This window comes from Macaca nemestrina, chromosome 3 (assembly GCF_043159975.1).
Source record: "Macaca nemestrina isolate mMacNem1 chromosome 3, mMacNem.hap1, whole genome shotgun sequence".
In the NCBI taxonomy this organism is placed as follows: domain Eukaryota; kingdom Metazoa; phylum Chordata; class Mammalia; order Primates; family Cercopithecidae; genus Macaca; species Macaca nemestrina.
Genome location: NC_092127.1, coordinates 155,675,664 through 155,697,454, shown reverse-complemented (window position 1 = coordinate 155,697,454; position 21,791 = coordinate 155,675,664). Strand labels below are relative to the sequence as shown.

The 21,791-nt window shown below is 44.0% G+C and overlaps 1 protein-coding gene and 1 long non-coding RNA gene across 2 annotated transcripts in view; one reads left to right on the top strand and one right to left on the bottom strand.

Moving 5' to 3' along the window:
- Nucleotides 1-350: 350 nt before the first annotated feature.
- On the bottom strand, nt 351-5,004 carry LOC105487713 (paired like homeobox 2B). The gene is made up of 3 exons (XM_011751257.2): nt 4,649-5,004; nt 3,624-3,811; nt 351-2,597 (listed from the first exon to the last, which is right to left on the bottom strand). The coding sequence occupies exons 1-3, from the start codon at nt 4,887-4,889 to the stop codon at nt 2,082-2,084; spliced, it is 945 nt and encodes a 314-aa protein (XP_011749559.1). The 5' UTR covers nt 4,890-5,004; the 3' UTR covers nt 351-2,081.
- Nucleotides 4,628-21,791, top strand: part of LOC139362214 (uncharacterized) — a 51,204-nt gene continuing 34,040 nt past the window's right edge. The window contains exon 1 of the long non-coding RNA XR_011620605.1: nt 4,628-4,865. This is a non-coding gene — a long non-coding RNA (uncharacterized lncRNA). The remainder of the gene's footprint in view (nt 4,866-21,791) is intronic.

Here is a 21,791-nt window from a genome sequence, read left to right as displayed (position 1 = left end):
TCATTTTAAGTCCACCTCAAAGACCTGAATTCAAATCCTGCCTTGGCTGCTACTTAGTCCACATATCCGCAGCCAGATGTGAACAATTTTATCAATCCCTGGTGTGCTTCTAGGGGACAGAAAAGCATGGACAAGAATCCTCCCTGCTCTCTGAAGCACTAAATTTTATATTTGGCTGAATTTGGCTGCATGGGTTTAGATGTCACAACCCACCTGGATGTCCAGAGCCAAGTGGGGTTCTTGCTATTTTTAGTACAATTTCCTTTATCTTCCCTTATCCTTTTAAAATAAAACTTTAAAAAATTACCAACCCAAAAAAAATGAATCAAGAAAAAGAAGAATTCAATTGCTAAACTTGCTTTTTGTTTTTATTATCAACAATCAAGTTAATGGTACACTCTTGGAAAACTATATGCACATGTAGAAATATTTCCCTTTTAAATAGAAGCATTCATTATAACACATATAAATAAATTCAAAAATCTGAAACATAACTTATGACAATTATGTTCACAAACATAGTCCAACAGGAAAAAAAAGAAATCAGACAGACATGCACCTGATAACAAAAATATATACCATTGTCTGAACTGTGGCCTCTCTAAACACAAAAGATTGAACCCGTGAGAACCTTATTACACCATAAAGACACGCCATAGAGACTACAAGAAGAGAAAAACATTATACGGTCACGTAGAGGAGACGGTCTGTACTGATATTAACACGATACAATTGAGTCACAGAACACAGTTGTAGAAAGACACCGAAAAAGTTAAAGCCTCAACATTCAACTAATATCTAGAGTTTGTGCCTTTTAAAATAAAAATAACAACAAAAAAATCAAAACAGAGATGTCTAAACTGCGCGAAGAATGGAACCCTCAATATACAGTCCATCCACCATACAGGATGTGAGTCCAGTTCGGATCATTCCAACAGAAATGCAAACCGAGACACTTCTGCAAACGTGTGTGTGCCTTTTCCTTGCTCGGTAGATTTTTCTGCAGCCAGTTATGCGGACTGCAATTGACTCCAATCCACAGCAGTGCCAAAAAGTTCAGTAAAAGCTGGTGGAAGAAGAAAATGCCAACGGGGTAGGCGGGAGCAAGGGGGAAAAAAAGAGTTGCGAAACATGAGACACATTTTGCAGAGTTTGTAGATGAAAAGGCATCTCATGGATAGGGCATCTTTCAGGGCCCAACGGCTGCAAAGATTCGGGGTTGGGAGTTGCAACTGTGTGGGGTTCCGATGCCCTAATGGCGGGATAGGGTTCAGCGAGGTGGGACAGGCAAGGGGGAGCGAGAAAGTCATTCCGGCCACCGGGACAGTCTGAGCAAGTCGTCGCCGCAGTGACCTGAACCCAAGGACAGGATAGGAAGGGGGGGCTGGAAAGGCGTCCCTACTCTTTCCTGAAGAAGAGCCCCAAGAGAATCCGTGCTGTTAGGAGGGAGCGGATTTAGGGGTTCACAAGATCGAATCTTCAGTTCCAGCTGCAGCTTCTCCCCAGCCCCTCCTTTAATTTGTCTTTTTTTTCCCTTATGTTTTTTAAACCTTTCTGGGTTGTTAGCTTTTTGTTTTTTAATGGTTTCTGTCTTCCAACTTTTTGTTTTTATTTTTACTTTTTTGTCTTTTTTTTTTTTTTTTCTAAACAAGTCACTGAGTTGGTTGCGAGCCCCCATCTCTTCCTGTCACCTGCTTGGGCCACAGTCATACATTCCCCGAGACAGACACAAACTGACACGCAGACACAGCCCCCTGAGAGTGCCCCCGCGTCCAGGCCGCGCTGCTCACAACCCCCGGTCAGCAGCAGGAGCCCAGGCCCCGATGCGCGGCCCCAGGCAGGTGCGAAGCCAGGGAAGTTTGTTTTGTTTTGTTTGGGAGTTGAGGAAGGGGGGTAGGAGTGGGGTTGAAATGAGGGCGACGCCTTTTTCCCTTTATTCTTAGAGCGATTACTTTAGGCCCTCGATGAAAAAGCCATGGCAGCAGCGACGACAATAGCCTTGGGCCTACCCGCTCGCCCACTCGCCCGCCCGGGCCCTGGCTCGCCCGCTGTCGCCGCCGCCGCCGCCGCAGGATCCCAGATCAGAACATACTGCTCTTCACTAAGGCGGCTTTGGCACCGTTGGGTCTTTGGAGCGAAGATAGGACGCTGGCGAAGGGGCCCCCAAGCGAATCCGGGATGGAGGTGATGGGGCCGGGGCCGGGAGCCCAGCCTTGTCCAGGGCCCCCAGCCGCAGCCAGGCCTCCAGCTGCTGCCGCTGCCGCGGCCGCCGCCGCTGCTGCTGCGGCCGCCGCCGCCGCTGCTGCGCCGCCCTTGCCGGGTTCGCCTCCCGGGCCCCCGGGCCCCGCCGCCCCTGGAGCTCCCGCCGGGCTGGGCCCGCCGCCGCCGCCGCCATTCGCCCCGCAGCTGGGGGTGGGGTTGGGGTTGGGACCTGGGCCCCCAGTGCTGTCCGGGTCGGTGCTCTTGGCCTCTTTGCTCTCGTCGTCCCTGGAGGAGTCAGATTTTTTGCCCGAGGAGCCGTTCTTGGCCGCGGCCGCCGCGGCTGCCGCTGCGCGCTCCTGCTTGCGAAACTTGGCACGGCGGTTCTGGAACCACACCTGGCCCAAGACGGAAGGAGAGACGATGAAGCAGGGGAAGAAAGAGGAAAATGGGAAAGAAAAGCAACGATTAGGGTGGCCCACGTTCTACTTCGGCTTGTTTTAACACCCTCCTCCCCATGAGCCGTGGTCACCCCTGCGCGCACCCAGTCCACCAAGTCTACCGCTTCTTGCTGCTGTGCATCTTCGGAGAAACTTTCTTAGGGGGAGTGAGCACGCCAGGGAAATGAAGGCTTGCGGCAGAGTTTAAAAAGCTACAGGTCCCAGAAAGACCCTGAAAGGGAAGGCCTTATTTTGGTGGACCTCTGTTCAGTCTGCTTCTTGAGCAAGCCCCGAGCTCGTCATTCAATCCTAAGCCTAAGTTCTAAAGTTCAACTCTAATTGGTAGAAGGAAAAGGGATCCTCTGGGTTTGCTCTGACGCCCATCCCGGGCCTTTGGGCCTGGAAGAGCATGCGATGGTGCGTACCGCTTCTCGGTCGAGGGCTCACCCAGAGAGGCGCTGTGGCCAACTCGTGAGCGCACCTGTGTCTAACAGTTTAGAGTAAGTTATGGTTCTTGACCTTCATGAAGTCACAGACCCTTTGCAAATCTGATGCAAGTCATAGTTTTCGGGAAAATGCACCTATATGCCATGGGGCCAGGTTAAAAGCACTTGAGTTAGGAGGCATCTGGGAAAAAAGGAACAAAGGAAGGAAAGACTTATAATACGGGAGCAAAGTCTGCACACCTTCCACCATAGGCACTTCCTGTCCCCGAAATTGCCTTGTTCATCCACGTCCCAAGGCCCCCCATGTCTCTGCTCGGGTGGGAAACACTTCGCAGCTGGAAATAAAATGCCAAGAGCGCGCGCTCTAAGCCTTTCTCGAACGTACAGCCACACCAAATCCAGTATTTCTGATCGGCCCTGGGGTTCTAGGTCTTTCTCACTCGAGGTTCCAGGACTTCGAATTTCACCAGCCGCCCCTCACCCCGACACCTCCCCGGATCAGTGCGGAGGAGTTGGGTCGGTTTCCAGGCGCGCGTACCTGGACTCGCGCCTCTGTGAGGTCGATCTTCAGGGCCAGCTCCTCCCGAGTGTAGATGTCGGGGTAGTGAGTCTCCGCGAAGACCCTTTCCAGCTCTTTGAGCTGCGCACTGGTGAAAGTTGTGCGGATGCGCCGCTGCTTGCGCTTCTCGTTGAGGCCGCCGTGGTCCGTGAAGAGTTTGTAAGGAACTAGATAGAGTATGACAGAGGAGATAGAAAGTGAGCGAATCAGCCAGCAGCGCGCCGGCCGTGGAGCTAGAATGTGGGGACTCCAAAGTCAGGTCATCCGGCAGCCGCTACCTACACCCGCGCAGAGAATCGCACGGAGAAGCTGCAGGAAGAAACCGAGCAAATTTGTTATCTACGGAAACCTGGGCTCAAACTTCGTACTTGGCGGAGTCGTTTCCCGCACAAGCGCCTTTGGGTGGATTGAAACAGCGCGATGTGACGGACTGGGGATAGTGCTTTCAGCAGGAAAAAACCAGAGAGGAAAAAACATCCAAAAACCTCAGTAGGAGTATCAGGGAGCCAAGAAAGAAGTTACCAAACCGTTCCACTTTGGAAACTTTTCAATTCTCAGAAAGTTGACCCGGCTCAAAAGTTGGGAGAAAGTGCTGCAAAAAAATAATAATAAATTAAAGAAATAATCATAAAAATGACCAGCCAAAGAGGTGTGAGCCGCTGTCGGTTCTTAAAAAAAGAGACACTGCCAGTAATGAGCTTTACTCTTTGTTATTTAATTATTTTCTAAGCTTTACGTCTCATCGCAAAGTAAATAAATTATGCCTATCATTTTGGCAGCTTAAGATAATTTTGTTGGCGGTTCGGGTGTGACTAGGATAGTGTAACCCTGTAAGTGAATTACCCCTCCCTGCAATCGCTTCTAACGTGATAAATTCTTTCATTTGTGTAAGCAAATTTCGTTTGGTAAATACTAAACACATTTCCATTTTCAAATGCAATCAAGGCTTCCTATATACGGGCGGAAAGGCGGCTTCCTCCGCTGAGAAAGCTGAAGGTCCTTACCTGCGGCGTACGGACTGCTCTGGTGGTCCCTGAGGGTGCCCAGGCTGCAGGATCCCGGCGTGAGGGACGGGCAGCCGGACGTGGCCCCAAAAGTGGTCCTTATCGGGTTATACTGGAAGCCACTGGCCTGGCTGCAGGAACTGAAGTCAGCATAGGCTGAAGCCAGGCTCGAGGTGTCCATCCCAGCCATACAGGACTCGTAGGCAGAGGAATTGAGGTAAGAATATTCCATTTTATACATTGAAAAGGTTCTGGATGGCTCAGCCAAGTGGAAAAATGAAATAAAAGATGGATATGGAGAAGGTGGCTGGAGTGGGGAGATGTGCACAGCTCAACGCCTGCCTCCAAACTGGCCTCCTTACTACCAGCAGAGCCTAGTTTTATGAAAAAGCCTCCTATGAGATGCCTTGTCTGAGGTCTCTAGAGCATATAGTCCTCATAATAAACTTGGCTCTTTCCACTTGGACAATAGCAAAGCGGTTGGTCTTATTGCTGGCGCTTTTTACATGACAATAACTCATCCGTCTATTGGGCTGGCACTGGGGAACTGAGCTGTCCAACCTCCCTATCATTGATTCCTGCATCTCTAATTAGAATTTAATACCACACCATTACGCACCGAGCCCCTGATCCTCCCTTCTAACCAGCTCCCTGCCCTTTAATTCAATCACACTACTTGGAAATAATGAAAGTTGGGTGACGATTCTCCCTGATCCAATTTCCCCGAGCTTTTAAGCCTTTTTAACTGATCATATACCTTAGGCATAAATTGAGATAGTGTGTGTGTTTTCCCCCTTTTTCGTCCTCTTCTTTTTTTTCCCCTCAGTTAGGGAGAAGAAACCTTGATGTCACAGAAAACCTGTTTTGTAAGAGTGTTACACGCTCAATTTAACAACAAGCCTACCCCCCGAAGTGCATGAAATGTTGTAAAGGACTGGGACATTGGCAAGACTCAGGCGCCCTGTAACATAGAGTAAGTGGGTCAAGGGGGTTTATGTGAACGATAAGCGGATTTCTTTAAAAATACACCTGGTAGAAGGGGTTAAAAAAAAGAGAGAGAGAGAGAGAGAAAGCATCTTATAAATTGCATTTCTCCTTGCAGCTAAATGTGCTTTCAAGAGACTCAGGGTATACAGCCACTTAAAAATAATAATAAAAAAAAATCTGAGGAAAGCTTTTGAATGTAAAACATCTGGATTCTCAACCGTTGTGTTCTTTGCGCTCAGTTCTGTGTCTGTTTGCATTAGCGCAAGGTTTGCATTTGGTTGGTTTGGAGTTTCAGTGAGGTTGTTCGTTTTAATTACGCCATAACTGGCAAGCGAGCATGAAGCGTACCCAAATGTATCTCCTCTTTCATCTCTTTCGGGCGCTCTCCCTCTTTCTCTCCTCTATTTTATTTCAGGTGCCCACAATCCTCCACAGACCCGGGGATTGTGTCTGTTTGCCTTTTAGGTTTGCGGACGACAGTGAGCGAAATTCTTGCCATGTAAATGCCCAGGCAATGGCTCCAGGTCGGGCACCTTTCTTGTCCGATTCCTCAGGCTTTTGGGTGCTGGCAGCGAGGCACAGACAAAGAAGCGAGCAGTGATTTGTGGACCTCGGTGGCCCCATGATTTAAGCGGAGGGTAATTTTCATTTGGTTCGTTAGGCCCTAGCAGAATGAGGGAAACTATTTCATTAAATCCTTCCTCTCGGTGGACAAGAGGGGGAAAGCTTAGTTGAATCGCCGTGTGGTGTAAACAAACCCTGGATATTTTATATGAATTAAATGTGTAGATAATTAGTTTTATTGCATTCATTACCCCCTTTATATGCTCTGTAACAAGTCAGTAATTAAAGTAACAAACTCATAAAGTCTTTATAGGGGCATTTAGGCGTTCAGTGTTTGCCAAACTAAGTGGTTTAATTCGATGCTAGTGCCGGGGAGTGGATGGGCGCCCGCTCTCCCCTGCCACCGTGTTTTATTGCGCACTAAACTGCTGCGGACGCAGTAATGGATTAAACAGGGACAGCGGTCCCCCAGCCTTGTGCTTCTCTGCAGGGTGAGTTTCAGGCTCGTTTCAGGTGGTTGCAAATCCTCGGTGCGTGAGGAAGCGCTAAAGTCGGGAGTGCAGGGAGCCGGACCTACCGAGGATCCTGGTGATAGTTTTACGGGGAGGGCTGATAGTTTTATTGCAGTTGTATGTTGTACAATGCGTATTTGATAAAGAAGGGCCCTTGGTGACCAGTGTGCACTTTTTTGTGCACGGGGGTGAAATGAAAATAAATGTGTACAAGGTTTTACTGCGGCGGGAAACAAATTGCAACGCTCTAAATGGTTTTTCTTTATGGTCACCAGACAAGAGGAGAAAAGGGATGCAAACATCTGTCTTCAGTCCCCTAAACCTAAAGGCCAGCTAAGACGGATGCGAATCCAAGTGCTATTACAGCGGAGATTTGTCTTTATTTATCCTGCTCTCATGAATATGAATCTGCATTTGGGCCGGGAGGTGGCTGTATCCCTTTGGACTCCACACATGGAATTTCCCCCACGCTCATCCCCCTCCCCAGCCACTTAAGGGAGGTGGGGGCTAGGTTGTCAAGCACAAGGCTGAGATCGTCCAAGTTTCTTCGTTCCCTCGGATTTCGGGTTGGGGGATGTGCTTGCTGGTTTTCTGAACGCAACTCTGCCGCCGAGGCCTGCACTCGGGAGATGTGGATGTAGGGAGCACAGGCCGGGTTGTCCACCGCCAGCCCGCTCCTCTGCTGCAGGGTTTAAGCGCGTTTCCCTGCAGAAGAGAGTGACCAGGAGTGGCCAGGAGGTGATGTGTTTCGGCTCCAAGGCCTATTTTTGACAGTAACTAGGTTCACACTCCACTTGGTGCTAGAGTCTTAGTGTACCCGGGGTGTGTCTCCGCGTCGTGCAGAGCGCGCACTCTGCTCCGGAAGCTACGGCTGGGTGCCGCGCCACTGCTGTGCGCCCCGGCTCTGATCCCTACGCCTGAGCCGACTGCAGGGCAATTTCACCGTGGGTCCTAAGTTTGCTGACAGTCCCCAGGCCCCGTTAGTTTTTAGGGAGGAGGCGAGACGAGGACCTAAGAAGTGCTGGGAGCTCGGAGTAGAGGGGTTCACGTTGGCAGTTTCTGAGGATGGCTCTTAGGTGAAGATGTGGAACTTGGAAACTTAGATGGTGCACAGAGGCACTTCCTGGGCGAAAGGGAGTGTTGGGGTGGGGAGTTCAGTGAGCAACTCAGGGGACCTGGATACTGATGGGGCGTCAGAGGGTGTCAAAGGGAGAAGCTGAGTGATCTGGGCGAGGTCTCTGCCGAGCAGCGCTGGCAAGGGAAGTGCTTGACCGCGGAGGGTGTCGGGGAGCGGTCAAGGGGCAGGTCCGGGGCTCGCTCGCTCCCGGTCCTGGGGTCCCTCCCCGCCTCGCGGTCCCGGGCCGCTTAGCCAGCCATCTCCGGGCACCCCCTGCTGCCGACCGCCCCGGGTCGGGGTGCCGTGAGCCTTCTGGCCTTTGTACCACCAGACCTTTCAGCGCCGGGCCCACACGGTCGGATGAGCAAATGTGCTTGACTTCATTTTCCCCTTTGTAGACCTTGTAGGTTTATTTTGTTCAGTGTCACCATCCCTCCCCCACCACCCCTGGCCTATCGTCCCTCTGCCCGTCTTTTGTGGCCCGGGGTCCTGCTTCTGCTTGGAGATGAAAGGCGTGCGGGGCTGGGCCAGGCCAGAGCCCCAGCCCCAGCGCCCTGTTTTGTTCCAGTTGTGCTTTCTACACGCGAGCTCTCCCCTAAAAGTTGTACTAAATGGTTAATTTAATTATTCCAACTATAGACCAACTGCTTCAGCAGCCTCCACCACGCGTCTGGGAGGAAAAAAGAAACCATCTATAAGAAATAATCTAATAAAAGTGAAGTGTAGAAAAACCCCTCCTGATTTTCAACCGGCACAAATAGAATTAAGCTTCAGCATCCTTTCCCCAAACAGACCTTTTGTCCGGATCACAACTTCAGCCAACCAGCAATGTGTACAGTGCCTGCTATTTATTTTAATAGAGGCGGGTGGGTAACAGGACGGATTGATAGATAAATGACTACATGGATAGATGGATGAGTTTGATCCATCTGCCTCTGCCTTCCCTTTCTTAGTATGCGTACACGGTTGAATTTTTCCCCCTGCCGATTTTCTGAATCAATAATGGAAAGGCAATGCTATGTGACAAAAGGAGGGGAAAAGGCCATTTAAAACACCGAAAAGGAAGAGATTACCAGCATATATACTATCAGAAAAAAAAAAAAAATGTTTACATGCTACTCAATACCAACTGAAAAAGGTTGAAAGTTTAAAAGAAACTTTTCTTTCCTTTTCTTCACCATTCATAGAAGGGTTTCTTTTTCTTCTTTTTTTTTCCTTGAAAGTCAGAAAGAATGTTAGAAGACAAGGAAACAAAACAGCAAACAAAATGCCATTGTATTGTAGTAGCGATTCATGGGAAAACGCTTGTCAGCCTCCTAATGCCTCACTCCTAGGAGGCTGTTTGGAGGCTGTTTTACCGCAGGCGAAGCACAATAACATGGGAATGAATAAAATATTAAATACCAGTGAGAGTTTCAGAGGAATTCTCTTTTTGATTGCTTTATTTGATGCTGCATCCAAATTATCCCAGCACAGCTAGCCCACTGTCTGGCATACTCAATACAGAACCAACATTCCTTCAACCGAGAATGAATAGACAAGATTTGTCCTTGGGTTTCTCCAAAAAGACTTCAGCAGACAGCAGTCTTTCCCACTCACCTGCACTAAGAAAATAACCTAGACAGAATTTACTGGGACACTATTTCCGCGGAACAGAAAGCATACCAGTCACAGTAGCCCCACATCTGATGACCCAGTACATTCTCATAGCATTTTAGAATTTCCACCACATTTTCCATTTGCCTAGCAACCATGATACACGTTTCATAATAGAAACTCTTTGAGGTTCTGGTAACTAACCTCCTGGCACTGTGAGACTAACAATTATTAACTGATTGACAATAGCGTATACAAAGCAATTAACACAGTGCTTGGCACATGGAAAGAATCCAGTGACTGTTAGTCACCAGTATTATGATGATGGCAGTGATGATGATGTTGGTACAGTCTCCTAGAATTGTATATTAAACACTTGACTTTGAGATTTAGATGGTGCATAGACACAGCATTTTTCCTATTGCACGTTTATAATGCATGTGGAAGAGGGTAGGCTAAATCAAAAAGCAGGCTCTAGGATATCAAATGGGAGAAAAGAAAGCAACCAGGCAGATAATTTTATTTTTTTGGAATTTACTGGAAGGTATATTTGTATTAGATAGGTTAATTATGTTTTGTCTTACAATATTATATACAGTATTTATGCATAATTAATATGGTGATTTATGTTGTATGTAAACGTTAGTATGTTCAGGGTGATCTCACTTTGAAAGGCATTTGCCCTGGGTTAGCTGTGTGGGTTTGGGTTGAACTTTTATGGCTAACTCATAGATGATGTTTCTGTATCTGGATTAACTTTGAAGGTACCCCATGTGTATGTGTTATATAGGTGATGGTGTACAGATCTCCAAAATGCATTATTTTAAGAACTTTTCAGGACATTTAAAAGCCCCACTCCACTCCTCCCCTCCTCTTCTCTTCACTCCCACAATGCTATAATTAGCAGAAGGGGCTGCCTGTTACCTTTTTGCTGGAGTTTGGCTAATAGTAGTAACATCTGCTGGGCTGGTCGGTGGGGAGACATGGGGTATTTAATGTAAAAGTGACACAGATGTAAAAGTGACATCTGCTTGTAACAAAGGAGAACCAAAATTAAATTAGCTAGGAAGCCCTCTCTGTCTAAACCCAGAAAGAAAAAAAAAAAAAAAAAAAAAAAAAAAAAAAAAAGCCCTATTTGAAGAAGGAGGGAAAAAAGTAATCATGAGCCCTGACCAAGCTTGCAGGGTGCAGAAGAGAACTTGTAGATGGGATTATGATTTTTTTTGAGCCAGCAGCTCCCAAAATAACTGGAAGAGCAGCATCCTAAGGTAGCAATGTCCTAAGACCTTGAAGGCAACTTATTACGCTCCAAAGAAAATGGTCAGACAAGATTATCTTTCTTAGCCAAGCAATGACCTGAGCTGTGTGAGTATAGTATGGGCTCAGAAATCATTTTCAGGTTGAAGACAGGAAGGAAATAAGGGCAAAACCTTCAGCGTTAATAATATCTCAGTATATTTTTGGGTAAGTTTGGGCAGAAACAGATTTTCATTTAACAGCTATATTCAATCTCCTACTTCCAACTACTATAGATGAACCGTTTTTTACCAGGCACATACATGTGCTTAGGAGATTGCATTTGGCAATCAAAGCTGCCATGGTGCCTAAAATAGAGCTCAACTCTATTTTAGGGGTGGGAGTGGGGGTGGGGGTGAGATATGCTTAGCATCCTCCTAACCATTGTTCTAGGAAATCACAAGTGTTACAAAGGAGCATCTCTCTCCCTTTTTCTTATAATGATTTCCTGAATTTCTCTAAGTGGAACACATTATGACAGCTTTATATAACTTGATTTCACAATGATAACAGACGCCACTGGACAAGAATTCCCTCAACCTCCTACGTTTCAATCTCTAAATCGATCAACTTCTGCACCCACTCATTCTCCATTGCTCCTGCTACTTGGAGGAGGGAAGCCTAGTCTTATCTAAGGCCAATCCCTCTATCATACTTTGGAGTTTGATCTCTTCTGCTAGCTCAAGGACCCTACCCAATTCTTCCTCTCTCATGGATCTTCAAACTCTCATCTGCTTGTCTGGACATATCCTGTTGTTCTCTAAACATGCTCAAGCCATGCTCATACAAATTACCAACCAACTCTTTATCCTTCCTTGGCCACAACCCACCACCACTTACCTCTCGTCTGCCCTTTACAGTCAAACATCTTGAAGGAACTATCTCTTCTCACTGTCATTATTTCTTTACTTTTCGATCACTCCATAGCGTCCTGTAATATGGCTTCCACTACCCTCATGCAAATTAAATATTTCTCAGTAAGGTTATCAGATCCACTGGGGGTTTTCCAGGCCTCCACTTACTTGAATATGTAAATCACTACGGTTGTTTTACAAATGGTTCTCTTTCTCTTCACTTCTAGGCATATAATGTGATTTCACTTCCCTGCCCCCTAGAAGTTAGATATGGCTGTGTGACTTACTTTGACCAATGACAATTGAATGGAAGTGTTAAAGTGTGACTTCCAGGTGAAAGCTTTGAGAGCTAGCATCCAAGTCTCAACCCTCCCTTTTTTGCCCTCTTCTATGCTCCAGATGGTGACTGCTTTGTTAGTCTGAGTTTCAAAGTGAAGACACCGTGAAGTAAAGAACCCAGCAGACCCACAACGGACATATATTTCCTTAGAGTCTCAGGGAAGGCTTCTGGAAGAGGTGACATCTATACTGGGTACTAAGCAGTGAGTGAGAGTGAGCAAATGGTGATGAAGTGGAAAAGAAGTTTCCCAGCATGTCAGCAACAATCAAAGGCTCCAAAACCAGACAGAACATAGAGTGTTTGTGAATTTCTAAGTGGTTCAATTTAGCTTTTGGTTAGGGCAGAATTGATGGGGGCTGGGACACACCGAGAGGTGTGTGATGAAATACAAGATAAGAGCAATAGATCTGGAATCAGACCCTACAGGATTATGGATGCAAGGTCATGTGATTTGGGGAGGAGGGGATGATGGAAAAGAGAAGCCAAGAGATAAATTAGAAGGCTGTAGCACAATGCTAGTCAAGGAATAATGGATTTTTCAGCCAGAGAATAGCAGTGTAGGATAAAGAGAACTAAAGGGATGCAAGAGATGTTAGAGAAGTAGAGTGTTAGCACAGGCAGAACCCACAGTCCTGCACAGTGCTGAGATTTCAGGGGACCCAGGAAGATACTTCAAAGCAAAAACCCTCTCTCACATTTTCTGGCAAGACCTTCACTTCAGTAACTTGGGTCTAGTGATCCTCATTAACATACTTCCCTGGGTTTGGCAGCGCTTAATGGTGCTTAATCCATTCATTCATTCACTCATTCAACCTGTATTTATTAATTACCTACTATGTGCTAGAAATCTGCACCTTAGACTAGAAGGGGTTCAGATATTGTCTTGAAAGCTAATTTTTGAGATGAAGCAAACCCAAGAACCACAGGCATCCGAGAGGAAGGGGAGCCGCTGGACCTGAAAGTGGGGACACCCACAAGAAAGTCTGGATGCTGACCTTGCAGGGTCTAAAACTCACACTGGATGGCCTGGCAATTGCACCTGTCACTGCTCAAGCTGGGGAAAGACCTTAATTGCTTCAGGGATCATAATAACGATTTTGTGAAATTATTTTCAATCCTAACATTCTGTTCATTGATTTGGTGGAGAGGGGGTTGTCTGGGAACCTTCTTTACATATATTCTTACGTGAAAGAAAGGACATAAGGGATAGTATGTATACTGGGAAATCAAAGCAGTATTTTGAGATTCATAAAGAGGGCTCCATGAAGAACAGGAGAGAGGAGACTGATTCTCTTCTGTTCCTCCATCCTTTGCATGATGGTCTTAGGATTTTGTGTGTTATCCCCGCCAGGTATATTTTCAAGTGAAGATACCGAGATCCCAGTATCACAGAGGAAGAAAGTACTGATGGTGACACAGCAGGTATTTTAGAAGTGGGGGCAGCTATTTTAGATGGCACTTTCTATGTTGTTCCTGTCACACCACGAAGATGCCCGTTTTGTCCGCCCACAAGAAAGCTGCCTTTGTCCTGGTACTCAAGGGTTCTATGTTGCCTCCATCATACCCAGAATTAATTCCAATAACACGTTCTTGCATTCTTCATCAGCACACTCAGAGAGGCAACCGAAAGGCATGTCAGGAACACTGGAATCATTCACTGTCTTAAAGGACTCAGCCTTGAAATACATATAAAAATGAGTTAGAATTCAACAACTTTAAAAATATTTCTTTTTCGGGGCTTCCAAAAGACTGTGCTGGTGCTGCTGTTTGTTTGTCTCATTTTGTTTTCTTTAGGAGGTTTGTGGGGTTTGCCAGTAAGGTGCTGCAGCATCACGCATTTTAATGTGTATTTCAGCTGATTCAGAATTGAGAACAAATGCAATCCAGTACTCAGGGACAGGCACCACATGTCCTAGACCTTAGGAGCCAGAAGACAATAAAATGCTCACAGTGATGCATGTTTGTAGTATTTCCCCTGTTAGATATAATGGATAATATTTCTTTTCTTTTAAAACACACACTTCTTTTCTTCTCTTTCTCTCTTTTTCTCTCTCCCTCTATCTCTTTCTCTCACCCTCTCTCTCTCCCTCTCCCTCTCCTTCTCCCTCTCCCTCTCTGTCTCTGTCTCCCTCTCCCTCTCTCTCCCCACTCTGTCTCTCTCTCTGATTTGTTTACTCTAGTAAGTTAAACCACAGCCTAGAGAACTCTAAGGCTAAGGGTTCTAATCACAAACACTGCCAACTCCCTTGCATATTCATAAATCTTTATCATTGCAATTGGGCTTGAGGAAGAGAAGGAGGAAAAGGGATTTCCAAGAAGAGCCAGGGAGGCTGCTAGGAAGGAAGTAGAACATAATAATGAACAAAACAGAACAGTGAGTCACACAAGAGACTGCAGAGCAGAGGCCAATGGCTTTAACCCAAACCCCAGGGAAACCTCTTGAATGAACAGTGTTAACTGCTGAGAGGTGAGCCACCAAGCTCTAAAACAACCCCAGGGTGGGGCCAAATTGTGCCCTTGCAGAGACAGAGCTGAGGACAGATTGGACTTCTTGGCCTTGCCTTGTCCAGGCTCACATTCTTGGGGCAAATTCCTTTTTCAGCAGCTATTGGGCAGCGATCTTCCTCCTATCTGCTGAAAACCCTCTAAGAGTCACTGCTGCTGCCCCTGGTCTCTGCATATGGAGATGGGGCAGCAAAGCCCCTCCCAGGGGAGGTGAGTGGTTGCTGTTGAGAGGTGGTCAGGCCAGAACAGGCTGCACCCAACAAAGGGAGAAAACTGTGATGTGGCCCAAGCTGGCCTTGTGTACCCTCTTCCTATTTCATTGATTACCTCCTTTTTTAAATTTCAAAATAATAAATATCCATTATGGAAATTGTTACAGCATGTGTGAGGAAAGGAGAATAAAAGGAATTAATTTAACTTTCTCATATAATTTTTCAGTCTTTTTTTCCATGCATACATTTTTTTAAAATGAGAAACATTCTCTATGAACTGTTTTGTTCATGTTTCTCACTTTTAGAAAAATTTTAATTTTTTTAAATTTAAAAAAATCAAGTGGTCTCCCTTAAATTATATATTATAAACATCTCCCCATGTCATAAAATATCCTGACCTGTCATCTTTTTTGGCTACATGATATTACACTGCAAGATAAACCATAGTTTATTTAGGCAACCCTGGTGTTTTAAATATATATTTAAGTTGTTTCTAATTTTTAAAATATATTTAAAATGCTGCCTTGGACATTCTTTTAGCTAAATATCTGTGCACATCCATATGCTTAGGATCAATTTCTTTCTTTCTTTCTTTTTTTTACTTGTTAGTGATTTGAAGCTCAAAGATTAATTCCTAAAAATGGAATTCCTTGGTCACAAAGTACACACGTTTAAAAAGGCTTTGGAGTTGTAAAATTGCCTTCCAGGAAAGTGATACAAGTTTATACTTGTAGAGCAGAATATGACACTGTCCGCATTCCAATACTCACCAACATTGCATAGTTCCATCAAAAACGTTTAGCCCGTTCTCTTTTTACTGTGCTATTGTAAATGAGTGAGAATTCTGAAGAAAGGGGAGACGGTGCCAAAAGAAACTAGTGATGCTATGAAAAAGAGGGAAAGCAGGAACAGGTAATTTTTAAGAATAACAGAGATCTAGAAAAATAGAGGAAAAATGTCCAGCCCAGCTTTATTTATTTACTTATTTATTTATTTATTTATTTATTTATTTATTTGAGATGGAGTTTCCCTCTTGTCACCCAGGCTGGAGTGCAATGGCGCAATCTTGGCTCACTGTAACTTCTGCCTCCCGGGTTCAAGCGATTCTTCTGCCTCAGCTTCCTGAGCAGCTGACGTTACAGGCATGCACACTTCACCCAGCTAATTTTTGTATTTTTGGTAGAGAGAGGGTTTCACCATGTTGGTCAGGCTCATCTTGAACTCCTGACCTCAGATGATCCACCCACCTCGGCCTCCCGAAGTGCTGGGATTACAGGTGTGAGCCACTACGCCCAGCCCAGTCAGCTTTATTTAAAAAATAAAAATCTAATGATGACAAAGGATCCTTTTGTGTATGTTTAGATCCAGATGATAAAAGGAATTGTATTTTTTCAATGTTGATAAATGACAAAGAAAATTGAATAAAACTCTTATTTAGTTTTTTTATTATTTTATTTTATTTTTGTCAGTGGCATGATTACAGCTCACTGCAGTCTTCATCTTCTGGGCTCAAGCGATTTTCCCTCCTCAGCCTCCCAAGTAACTGAGACTACAGGTGCATGCCACCATGCCTGGCTATTTTTATAATTTTTTTTTAGAGGCAAAGTCTCACTATGATGCCCAGGCTGGTCTCGAACTCCTGGCCTCAAGGGATCCTCCTACCTCAGCCTCCCAAACTGTTGGGATTACAGGTAGAGTGAGCCACTATGCCCGGCCCAGAACTCTTATTTTAATCTTGTCTTTTCTGTCAAAGAGAATGGGCTTCAGTATGAAAAGGACTAGTGTGAACACTGGTAACAGAGACCAGAGCCCTATGTGCACAGAGTGATTGGGAAGGGTCCAACTACTCTAATGAGTTCTGCAAGAACACTGTCCTGGAGAACCAAGAGAACTGGTCATTATGATGGCCACATGACTGTGATTTGTGTGGAATTATGGAGAATCAGGCAGGAATGAAAAAACTGCTCTTCTGGCAAATGCTTGAATTTTCAGAAAGGGAACGTGTGTTCTGAAACAGGTCTGTAAGCTCAATAACAGTTTTGGGTAAAATTTTAGATTGGATTAAAAGATAATTGTGGGAAATTTTACATGTTCAAAGAAGAGAGAAAATATAAGGAAGCATGAACCTCTTACTCAGATACAACAATGATTGATTCATAACCGTTCTTGTTCCACCCCTCATGCCAATCCCCACTGCCTCCCTACTAGGTAGTTTTGAGGCAAATTTAATATATCATATCATTTTCTCCTGAAATATTTCAGTATTATCTCTAAAAGATAAGGACTCTTTTCTTAAAATACACAATCCAAGTACAATTATGATACCAACAATATTAATAATAATTTATTAGTATCCTCAAATATCTGATGTTCAGATTCCCCTGATAATCTCACAAACATTTGTTGTAGTTGGTTTACTTGAATCAGAATCCAAGCCTGGTCCATGCACTGTATTTGATTTTTGTGGCTCTTAAGTCTTTTTTGATCTGTAGATTCCTCTCCCGCCCCTGCTTTTTTTCCCTCCTTGTAATTTATTTGAGAAGAAAGCAGGTCAGACCAGGCGTGGTGGTTCATGCCTGTAATCCCAGTACTTTGGCAGGCCGAGGTGGGTGGATCATCTGAGGTCAGGAGTTTGAGACCAGCCTGGCCAACAGGGAGAAACCCCCATCTCTAGTAAAAGTACAAAAATTAACTGGGCATAGTGGCACATGCCTGTAATCCCAGCTACTTGGGAGACTGAGGCAGGAGAATCGCTTGAACCCAGGAGTCGGAGTTTGCAGTGAGTCAGCCAAGATTGCACCACTGCACTCCAGCCTGGGTGACAGAGCAAGACTCTGTTTCAAAAAAAAAAAAGAAAGAAAGAAAAAAAGAAAAGGAAACAGGTCATATGTACTATAGGATTTCCCACAGTCACCTACCCATGGACTTGTTTCACCCTAAATCCTATTATTTCATGTAAACTACTAGTTGAATCTAGAGTCTTGATAGCATCATGTGCAAGTTTTTAACAAGGATACCATGTAGGTGGTGCTGTGTACTTCCTCCTGCACCATACCAGGAGGCTGGTTAGCTCTCCTTTTAGCATGTAAGGTCTGATCTGTGGGGTTTAGGGGTTGTCTGCTGGAACCATCCATTATAAAGCTTCTCATCAGCTTTTTACTAAGGATTTTAGGAGCCATGGATTATCATGGCTTAGACTACATTACTTCATTCATTTAGTAGGTGTACACTGGTGATATTCTAAGTATATCACTCCTTGTTAATGTATTAGTTAGAATGCTTCTATAAAGAAAATATTATTGTGTCCCTAAGCTATGGTTAGTATGGTAAGATATGAAAAGGCAGGATAAATGCTGAATTCTTACCTTTTATTTACCATTATTATGAACTCCTGCGTTTAGACATATTTTATGTATTTTCTTTCATTGCAGTAATTATTATAATTATTAATCAAATTACCCAAGCTTTGGCCATTGGAAACCTCTTCAGTTTGACTTCTCAGTTTTTGACAACCCCTAATCATGTTCGATAGCTTCTTTATCTTGGATAGCTTCCTTGCTTTTGATAGCTTCCTCACTGACTGGCACTCCAAGATGTTCTAGGCTCATCTTTTACACTTTTTGCCTAGACCTGGCATCAGCCATTTTGCCAAGAAGCCCTGGTTCCTTTTCTTGGGAACTGGTACTTAGGGAGCACATTGTGCTTGCTAGATTGGATTTTGGAATGAGTGATTTATGAGTATTTTGGAAAGGAAGCGATTGTTAGTAGGCACCAGGATATAGTTGAATTAAAGTCATCAAACATCTATTAAATAATACATGGCTCATTCTAAGTGAGGGAGAGGAGAATAGCATAAACAAACAGCTGGGACATGATGCTATGTATAAAGAGCTTTGGGGAAATAAACCAGGCATGAAATAATTATGTCTGGAGTCAAGGACTAAAGCTTCATGAAGAGGTGGCATCTGAGCAAGGTAAATAGTCGAGTGGACAGGTGAAATGGAAGAAGATTCTGGGCAGAGAAAAGAACATGAGCGCAGTCTCAGAATCATCAAAGTGCATGGTGTGTTTGAGGAAGAGTCAGATTTGCTTCATTTCCTTTGACAGGGTTAGTGAATTTCGAGAGCAGCCGAATGCAGGAGACATAATGTATTTGGACTTTAGCAGAGCATTTGTCCAGGCCTATCATGATATCATTGTGGACAAGATGGAGAAATATGGACTAAACAATAGTACCATTAGATGAATTAACAACAGTTAGGTGAATAAATGAACCCAAAGGATGCTGATTAGTAAATTGATGTTAGCATAGAAGATGGTCTCTAGTGGAGTGGCACAGGGTTCTGTCTAGTACAACATCTTAATCAATGATTTAGATTAAAGTATAGAACGAATACTTAACAAATCTGCAGATTATATGAAACTAAGTGGGGCAATGAATAGTTTTAGTGACAAAGTCTGGATTCAAAAAGATATTGGCAAGTTGGACCTCTTGAGAACATTTCTAGGGATGAATATAAATTTCCATAGCTGAGTAAAAAACTAAGCAAACAAACAAGCACACACAGACACACACAAAAACAATAGAAGCATAGTGGTAAAGCATACATGAAAAGGAGTTTCAATCTGTATAATTTTCTATGCACATTAGAACCATGAACACTTTTACGCCGTTGGTGGGAGTGTAAATTAGTTCAAGCATTGTGGAAAGCAGTGTGATGATTCCTCAAAGACCTGGAATCAGAACTACAATTCAACCCAGCAATCCCATTACATGGCATATACCCAAAAGAATATAAATTATTCTGTCACAAAGACACATGCACATGTATGTTCATTGCAGCACCTTTCACAATAGCAAAGACATGGAATCAACCTAAATGCCCATCGATGGTAGACTGGATAAAGAAAACGTGGTACATATACACCATGGAATACTATTCAGCTATACAAAAGGATGAGATCATGCCTTTGCAGGAACATAGATGGAGCTCAAAGCCATTACTCTTGCCAAAATAACTCAGGAATAGAAAATCAAATACTGCATGTTCTCACTTACAAGTGAGAGCTAAATAATGAGAACTTATGGACACATAAAGGGGAACAACAGACACTGCGACCTACTGGAGGGTGAAGAGTGAGAAGAGGGAGAGAATCAGGAAAAATAACTACTGAGTATTATGTTTAATACCTGGGTAACAAAATGATCTATACAGCAAACCCTCATGACATGAGTTACCTATGTAACAAACCTGCACATATACCCCTGAACTTAAAATAAAAGTTAAAGTAAAAGAAGTGCATACAACATGATGGGGATGTTGATCAACAGTGGACTGCTCTGATCTCTCTTGAAGAATACTTAGAAACCGCAATTGACAAACTCGAGTAGTTTAGAGGAGAGTGGTCTGATAGGTAGGGGAATTTTAAAAGCGACATTAAGGAGTCAAACAGGGACTATAAAGCTGCAATAGCTATGGAGCTGCCATGTAAAAAGGAAGTCAAAGTCTTTTGCAATATTACCCTAAGGCAATATAAAGGTACGACTAGGAAATCATTGGGTAGAAGCCAGCAGGAAACAGATTTCTGCTCTATAGAACTTTCTAATAGTCAGAGCCTCCTGGAGGTGGAGCAGGCCGCTCCACAGATCAAACTTGCCATCATCAAGACAGAGACGACTAGTGGGGAGGTTGAGGAAAAGAGCCAAGCACATTAAGCAAGAATTAAGTTATCTTCTGTATCAGAGAGTTCATGACTCCTGTCTTCCTCTTAGCAGCCTCTTTTTCAGGCTTGCAAATGCTCATGCTACTCACTTGGGTCTTAGGGCCCACCCTGAAAAGCTCCTCATTCATACAGAGCCCCATGCTTTGGTTCTTGGTTTTCATCCTCCTCTTATGCACCACTGTCGAAGTTGTCACATCCACTAAGAATCAGGAGAGCTGGATTCTAATTTCAGTTCTTCTGATGCTAATTCTAGCACCTCAGGTGTGGTAGATTTAAGATGGCCCCAAATTTTTTGATGTTGCTCCCACTGAGAGATGAAGTCTAACTTCTCTTCCCTTGAATTTGGCTTGGTCTCAGTGACTTGCTTGACCAATAGAATGTGGTGGAAAGCATGTGGCTTCCAAAGCTAGATCACAGGAAGCCTTGCTGTTTTCACTCCAGTGTTTTGGAATGTTCACTGTTTGAGGAAGCCCTGGTATCCACTAGGGCAGAGAGAGAGAGAGAGAGAGAGAGAGATGCCTGGCAAGTCCCAGTTGTTCCAGCTGTCAGATGTTTGAGCCATCCCACTGAAGCTACAGATATAATGTGAAGCAGAGCTGTTGCCCCCTTCAAGCTCAGTCCAAATTTCAGTTTCGAGGGCAAAATAAATTGTCGTATTTTCAGCCACTAAGTTTTGGGATGGTTTATAGCACAGAAGTAGGTAACCAGCATATCAGGTAAGTCACCCTCTCTCTTTGGGGATCAATTTTCAACCTATAAATGAGGGAAAAGGACCTAACACTTTCTAAGTCCCACCCACTCTGACATTCTATACAACAGACATTGGTTGTCCCAAGATTCCTTTTAAAAGTTATTGAGGACCCCTAAGAGTTTTTGCTTATGTGCGTTATATCCATTAATATTTGCCATATTAGAAATTAAATCTGAGAAAAAAGTTTAAAATATTTACTTAGGACTTTAAAAATAACAAAAGTAAATTAAACATTAACACAAATAATATACTTTTGATGAAAATAGTATTTTCCAAAACAAAAAGTTGTTAAAAGACTAGCACTGTTTTACACTTTTGCAAATTTTTAAAATATCTGGCTGCATAGAAGACAGCTGGATTCTCATATCTGCTTCTGCATTCAAATTGCTACCATATCACATCATGTAACCTTTAGAAAATTTCACTGTACCCTCAAGAGAATGAGCATGAACAAGGTAAGAAATGTATTAGTATTATTGTGAGAATAGTTTTAACCTCACAGACCCCCAGATGAATGTTGGGGACTTCCAGGAGTCCCCAGACCATACGTTCAGAATGACTGCCCTAAAGAAATGATGTGGGAAATTAATCTATATTCATTCATTTGTAGCAGATAACAATTAACAGGTTCAAAGTTTTTGAGTAATTTACATTTTAACAAGGCTTAAATCTTCCTCCAAAGAAT

Bases quoted from the DNA above. Each gene is read 5' to 3' on its own strand.
- LOC105487713 (XM_011751257.2), bottom strand. From the start codon at position 4,889: ATGTATAAAATGGAATATTCTTACCTCAATTCCTCTGCCTACGAGTCC. The intron at 3,812-4,648 runs GTAAGGACCTTC...TACTCTATCTAG, and splicing joins GAGCAGTCCGTACGCCGCAG to TTCCTTACAAACTCTTCACG. The intron at 2,598-3,623 runs GTACGCGCGCCT...GTCTTGGGCCAG, and splicing joins TCACAGAGGCGCGAGTCCAG to GTGTGGTTCCAGAACCGCCG.